Here is a 7,140-nt window from a genome sequence, read left to right on the forward strand (position 1 = left end):
ACCTAACTGGACTTCTTGGAGTTGGAGGCAGGGGAATCAGGAATGAAGAAGCAGAGTCTCAGAAGTCTTGGGGAAAACATGTTGTTTTAATTTTTGTTTCACAAACTAACTACTCTAGATGGATGAATTTGGTGAGTAAGACCCTGCAAAGCATCAAGCAGAAGCTGTCAAAGGAGAAAGATGAGTTGAAGACTGAGGTCAATAACTTTTTCAGTAGCGTGAAGTCCACCTCTACAATTACAAAAGTAGAACCTTCACTTCTCTGTATTTATAAATCTTTTTTCTATCCACAAATGAAAAACCTGTATGTAATCCTTTCCAAAATTTGAAAATAGCAGAAAATAGCTTAAACACAAGTTGACACTATTTCATCCTAGTTTAAAAAAATCTGTAAAAAGTCTGAAATATGAGATGTCACAAAGATGGAAAATATTTACAAAATTCACAGAACATGAAGAAGCAAGGCAATCTATGAGAACTCAGAGCCCTAGAATGGCTTTGGGCCTGATGTTTTATTCACTGCAGGAAAAAATATAGATGAGGTGCTATTTCCTAAAAAAAGCAGATGAAAATCAGGCTGTAGAAAGTGGTCCTTTATTGTCACGCTTATAGGTTAGGAGGAAACAGAAAAACAAGCCATCAGTCATTTCTTATTGAATCTGTTGCCTTCCCATTACTCTAGGAGATGAAACAAAATGCAAGATATCAAACTGACAGAGAGGATGATATACTACAAGTGTGACCTTTGAACCAGTGCAGGAATCCATGTCATCTTCTTTAATTGACATGTGCAGAGAACCCAGGAGGGAAATTGAATTATGAGGAATCATTTTGCAGCTGCAACTAGACACCTAAACACAGTAATAACTGTAAAAGGAGATACTGGATGGGAGCTTTCCTATGGTTATATGGCTCTCAGCTGGAAAGCTTTAAGTTCCCACACAACTCAGAAGTCAGAAGAAAGAAAAAAATTTATCAAAAACCTGCAAATTTATCTTGGAGTTAATTTCATGTGGCATATAAAGAACAGTCAAGTCTATTCTTTGTTAAGGTGTTATGTAATGCATTAGAAGAAGAGGAGAAAAATCTCTCCTCTCTTTCTCTCCCTTTACTCTCTTTTGATGCCAGAGGATAATGTTTTCTTAGTGACAATTCCACAAACACGCAATATTATTTTTCAAACAGAAATTATCTCCACATATATTTTTCAGAAAGACGTTGGCAATCTCTTACAAGAATACATGATCTCAGATATTTCAGTCATACATGCAGTGTTATAAGTTCACAAATGTTCTTTAAAGAAGTGAGTTGAGAAGACTGGTCATCCTTCTTACATTGCTTCAATTTCCTGACATTTGAGAGAAAATGTGAGTCCTCAGAATGTGATACAGAAACACACCATATCCCAGCTCCATGGAAGAACTTTGAAAAGCAGAATCTTCCTAAATATTTGCAAAGGAAATGAAAAGTCTCTGAGGAATTCTGTATATTTCAGTGGCATTTGTGTTTGTGCTTGGGAAGGCTGGAGGAGGACAGCTCGGGATCTAAATCCCATTCTTGGATTTGGTAACCACAGCCACTGTCCAAGGTTTCTGAAATAGCAGGATTTGGTGAGTTAAAACTTCCAATAAACCTAAAAGATGAAAGATGTAAAATGCATCCTCAGGAATTTCTGCTAGTGTGAGCTCACCGAAATTTCTGCTGGACATACATCAGAGCAAACGAGCACAGCCAGATATGGAGAATGGCAAAATAAAATTGAATTTCAAATCACAGCCACTCAGTAATACTTCAGAAGAAGGCAAAAGATGTAATTAAATGTATGAATCAAGGGGAATAATCTGTTTTATCTGATATTTTGAAAGTACCCACCAAAAAGCTAAGGAGTTGTAAATAGGTGCAATAACACAAGCATGATATGGTAATCCAGTCTTGGAATTAGACTATACTAGATTATTCCTATTCTTTATTTCCAGAATATTTTAGAATAGGTTCCCTCCAAAGCTCTTGAAATAGTTATCCTTATAACTTTTGCTGAGTCCTGAGACACACAAATCTTATATGTCAAATAGCAATTAACAGGAGAAGAGAAGCCAACAATTCCAAGATCCAGTGTCGTGATCTATTTGCTGGGCTGCACTTCCTCCTTCCTAGATTCCTAGTCATAATATTTATAGGAGATTTATTCACATAGCTAGGAAGACCTCAAATATTTCTAAATATATCCACAAGCACGAATGGGAATCATGCACTCAGTCAAGTTTGCCAAACAATGCTTTGCCAAAAATTTTTTGACCTAAGAAAGAGGAGGAGGGAATTGAATGTGCAAACCAGAACCTATAAAAGTGCTGGTAGTACAAGCCTGTTCTGCCTCTGTGGAAGGATTAAAGGTAAGAATAGGGACAGTTGAGTGCTGGCAGATCCCCACAGCATTCCTGCTGCCTGTGGAACTGCTTTCCTCAAAGAATTGTCTGTCTCTATAGGCATGTTTCCTCTCTGTTGAAGTCACTGGCATGTTTCTGCCCTGTGGCTTATTCTTGGGAGTCTGTGCAAAGATAAGAAAGAAGTTATCACTTCTCTTTTTCAGTATTGGCCAGCTTCCAGGCTTAGAGTCAACTGGTGACGCAAGAGGTAAGACTGATTTACTTACTCCGTAGGAACAGACTCCAGGTTTGCTTTTTTAATGCATTTCTAAGGCCACTTTCCATAACCCTCTACATCTGTGCATGCTAAAGCAATGCAATTCTACCTGAGCTGTGCTGTCTAAAAGAGCAAGTTTCCTTTTATAACTGTGTTGGACGCATTTGTTTGGTACCTGCTGGGAAATAATTGACTACTTACACACAGAACTCTTAAAAGGAGATTGACTGTAAACAGAAACCCAGGAAAGAAAAGATGAATGAAGAGCACATGCATAGTTAAGATTTTGTCAAATCCCTCCAAATGCTTTTTATTGAGAAGTTTTCCTTTTTCTATACAAGTTAATATTAAAGGGTGAGCTTGAACAGGAAAAGGCAGAACAACTGGAGAAAAAACCCCTCTGATTTCTCTACAGAGGAAAAACATTTGCATAGACAACTCTGACCTCTGCTTCTGCTTACTCCACATCTGTTCCCTGATGACACTCCATCTATATAATTGGCACAAATTACATGGGCTGAAATGGGAGTGAGAGAAAGAATATAAGTGGGCTTTCATAATTTTGATAAGATGACTTCTCTTGGTATCTCTTCTGCTTCTGCTTGGTATTTCTGCTGCATCTTTACCACTGAATCTGCCAATCAACTTTTCTGCATAGCCTCCTAAAACACAGTGAGATCTAATGAACTGAAACATTAAACTGGAAAAAGGGAAAAAAACTTTTGATCTCAATCAAACACACCCATCTTCTTTAAGATTAAAATAAACTGAAACACATCTAGGGTCAAAAGCAGGTAAAGCAGAAAAGAAGACTGTAATAACAGGCACAGCGGAACACTACCAAGCCTAAGGTAGCTACTATAAAGAAATTTCCCTCTTCACTCAGACCTGCCTCTCCATTTCAGCGCCGTGCCTTGCTGCACGCAATAAACCAGAGCCATGTCTTCGGACGCTGAGATGGCCATCTTTGGGGAGGCAGCTCCTTACCTCCGAAAGTCAGAGAAGGAGAGAATTGAGGCCCAGAACAAACCTTTTGATGCCAAGACATCCGTCTTCGTGGTACATGCAAAGGAGTCCTATGTGAAGAGCACTATCACAAGCAGGGAATCAGGCAAAGTCACTGTCAAGACTGAAGGGGGAGAGGTGGGTAAAATGCAAAATTTACAAACAGCAGTACATACCCATGCTGGCTATTAGTTGACATGCATGTACCTTCCTTCCCTCTGACAGACCCTGACCGTGAAAGAAGATCAAATCTTCTCCATGAACCCTCCCAAGTATGACAAAATCGAGGACATGGCCATGATGACCCACCTGCACGAACCCGCTGTGCTGTACAACCTCAAAGAGCGTTACGCAGCCTGGATGATCTACGTAAGTGGCAGCAGCAGCTTCCTCTGGGCAGCCTCGGGAGCTGCTGGGCCAGGCTCAGGGGAAGCCAAGGTGCTGTGTCCCTTCCTTGCAGACCTACTCGGGTCTCTTCTGCGTCACTGTCAACCCCTACAAGTGGCTGCCGGTGTACAACCCCGAGGTGGTGTTGGCCTACCGAGGCAAGAAGCGCCAGGAGGCCCCTCCACACATCTTCTCCATCTCTGACAACGCCTATCAGTTCATGCTGACTGGTGAGTGGCTCTCCTCATTGAGAGGAGTCTCAAAAAAACCTGTCATGAAAAATTAAATAGGATTATATGGCTAATTTTGCTTCTGCATTTTTCATTCCTTTCTTTCTCTGTGCTATTGAGTTCCAAAGTGTTACCCATGATCAGGATTCCTTTGAAATGGGCCTTTAATCTCTCTTTCTCCACTTCTGTAAAAGTAGTCTGTGTAGCAGAAAGTTAAAACAATTTACTATATGCAGGAGAAGGAAAAAAGTGTAGAGTGGTACAGAGAAGCAGCATATAGCTCTTCAATGGTTTTCAGTGCCCATGGCAAAGCATTGTAGAATAACAGAATGTTTTGGGTTGGAAGGGATCTTTAAAAATGCCATGGGCCTTCCCTGTGATATTTGGAGGGATATCTCTGAATATCTGTCAAGGAAAGAGTGCAATTGCAAACTGCTTTGCAAGGAACTGAAGTGGAAAAAAAAGACTTAAGAGTAAATAAATGAAAATAATGCAGGTGTTTTTCTTGTCATTACTTAAATTAATTTTCAGTATTTTTGAGTTCTTCATTTACAAAGTCTACTTGTTTCTGTCTCTTCACAGATCGGGAGAACCAGTCCATCCTGATCACGTACGTACACCCCCTGCGCGGGTCCCTGCGGGGCTGCCCGGTGCCAGGGCACCTCCTGCCTGACCACGCACCCTCTGCTTCTCTCTTGCCTTTGGCAGCGGAGAATCCGGGGCCGGGAATTCTGTAATTCACAATGTTAGGTATTTTCAGAAATGCATTAGTTTTATGTATATTTTTAAATGCAGCTTGAAATGGTAGATGTACTGCAGATACATCAGTTTGTATTATTTTACAATCTGCTGAGCAGAACAATCCATGAGAGCAGTAATATTGTCTCACTCAGGAAGTTATTTCAGCTCTGAGTCTTTCTGCCTTTTCACCTTGTCCTCCCTTGTCACTTGTGCTTTCTCCAGCCCATGGGCATCTTCTCCATCCTGGAAGAGGAGTGCATGTTCCCCAAGGCAACTGACACCTCTTTCAAGAACAAGCTCTATGACCAGCACCTGGGCAAGTCCAACAACTTCCAGAAGCCCAAGCCTGGCAAAGGCAAGGCTGAGGCCCACTTCTCCCTGGTGCATTATGCTGGCACAGTGGACTACAACATCACTGGGTGGCTTGACAAGAACAAGGACCCTCTGAATGAAACTGTTGTGGGGTTGTATCAGAAGTCATCCCTGAAGACACTTGCTTTACTCTTTGCCTCTGCTGGAGGAGAGGCAGGTCAGTTCTCTGAAATTCAAATTTCCATGTTTATTTAACATGTTTATTCTGGCTCAACCTGAGCCATGAATACCAGCTCTTTTTCTTTTCCATGTTCCATTCTTAATATGATTGCTGTATATGAAAAAAACTTGATCTTTACAAGTTGTAAAACTATCCTTTTTTTCTCTTTTTTTTTTGGCGTTCTTCAGAGGCTAGCGGTGGTGGTGGTGGTGGTGGCAAGAAGGGAAAAGGGTTCTTCTTTCCAGACTGTCTCAGCACTTTTCAGGGTGAGTACCAAATTCATTCTTTCTACTTCTTACCTGGTTTGATTTTTTTTTGTTTGTTTTGAGTTGAAGATCATAAAACCTCAGTCTAGCTGCGATAAGGCCATTTAACTGCAGCTGTTAATGTTTTTATGTATCAAGAATAATTGTTTGGTAATTCATAAATGAGCTGACAGCAAGTCAGTTGAGGCCAGCTGACGAACAGATAGATACATCCCCCATCTAGTTAAAACACATTGCAAAGTTTTGTGACTTTCTCCTGCTCAAGAGTGAACGACAAAAGAAAACTCACATTTAAAATGTCTACAGATGGGAATTACAAATATGTTAATGTTTTTTACAAGATTTTTCTCATATCTGAAAGTAACTGAGGATGTACTATTTGTTAATTAAAAACCTTTATTCATGAAACCACAGGAGAATCTCAACAAGCTGATGACCAACCTGCGGAGCACTCACCCCCATTTTGTGCGCTGCATCATCCCCAATGAGTCTAAAACACCTGGTAAGAACCCCAAGCAGAAATAAGAAACGGTTGATGCAGCCATTATTCTCTATATTTTATGATGAATTATCAAATAATTGCCTTATTGCTTAGGTGCCATGGAGCACGAGCTGGTGCTGCACCAGCTGCGCTGTAACGGCGTGCTGGAAGGGATCAGGATCTGCAGGAAAGGCTTCCCCAGCAGAATTCTCTATGCTGATTTCAAACAGAGGTCAGTTTCCTTTCTGATTTCCATTCTGTCTTTCCTGATGACTTTCCTGCTAACTATTTTATCATTTGGGGATATTTTTTAACACTAGCTCTTTCTGGCTATAATGAGAAGAAAAAGAAATGTTGAGGTGTATTCCAAAAGTAACATATATGGCTAGGAAAAGAAAAATGGTTGAGAAATTAAGAGTGTCAGGTGTCCTTGCTGACTGCAGGGACATCTGAGCTTGGAAGCACAGTAGAGCTGCAGAAACCAGAGATTACAAGATTAATAAATGCAGTTTGCGATTGGTAGTAGCAGGTTCTCAGGTAAAAATTACAAACCATGAGTTCCTTGGTCATTGCATTAGCTGCAAGTTTCAGAGGAAGAGGTTGATCTCCAGTACAGAGGGTATCAAAGTGGCAATGCTCCTCTCAAGCAATTTTTCACAGCACAGTTTTAGTAAAAGGATATGGATTGAACTCACTGGAAATCAATGTCTTCTTCATTGTGGCTGGGCCCCTAAAGACTGGAAATTTTCCTTAAATTTTGTTACTGAGTTAAGAGTTCATCAGAAGGGTATCTCTAAACAAGAGACGAAATTCCAACTTCCTCAGCATGGTTCTGCTGCAAACACTGCTCTTGGTTTC

General features: G+C 40.6%; 2 protein-coding genes across 2 annotated transcripts; both read left to right on the plus strand.

The window, feature by feature from the left end:
- Window positions 1-3,564: 3,564 nt before the first annotated feature.
- LOC120504456 (myosin-1B-like) lies at window positions 3,565-5,070 on the plus strand. The gene is made up of 5 exons (XM_039713967.1): window positions 3,565-3,783; window positions 3,871-4,014; window positions 4,106-4,262; window positions 4,845-4,872; window positions 4,971-5,070. Exons 1-5 carry the CDS (start codon window positions 3,580-3,582, stop codon window positions 5,068-5,070), a joined length of 633 nt encoding a protein of 210 aa, XP_039569901.1. The 5' UTR covers window positions 3,565-3,579.
- Window positions 5,071-5,221: 151 nt separating this feature from the next.
- LOC120504457 (myosin heavy chain, skeletal muscle, adult-like) lies at window positions 5,222-6,514 on the plus strand (the record flags this gene model as incomplete). Its single annotated transcript, XM_039713968.1, has 3 exons — window positions 5,222-5,532; window positions 5,724-5,801; window positions 6,397-6,514. Coding segments are annotated over exons 1-3 (500 nt in total), but the record flags the coding sequence as incomplete, so codon positions are not given.
- Between the last annotated feature and the right edge of the window lie 626 nt (window positions 6,515-7,140).

The sequence above is a fragment of the Passer montanus genome, unplaced genomic scaffold (assembly GCF_014805655.1).
Source record: "Passer montanus isolate IOZ18808 unplaced genomic scaffold, ASM1480565v1 scaffold290, whole genome shotgun sequence".
In the NCBI taxonomy this organism is placed as follows: Eukaryota; Metazoa; Chordata; class Aves; order Passeriformes; family Passeridae; genus Passer; species Passer montanus.

What these genes read in the sequence shown, in the direction of transcription:
- LOC120504456 (XM_039713967.1), top strand. Translation starts at nt 3,580, where the DNA reads ATGTCTTCGGACGCTGAGATGGCCATCTTTGGGGAGGCAGCTCCTTAC. An exon ending in ACGCAGCCTGGATGATCTAC is followed by an intron (nt 4,015 to 4,105) that starts GTAAGTGGCAGC and finishes CCTTCCTTGCAG; the next exon opens with ACCTACTCGGGTCTCTTCTG. An exon ending in CTATCAGTTCATGCTGACTG is followed by an intron (nt 4,263 to 4,844) that starts GTGAGTGGCTCT and finishes GTCTCTTCACAG; the next exon opens with ATCGGGAGAACCAGTCCATC.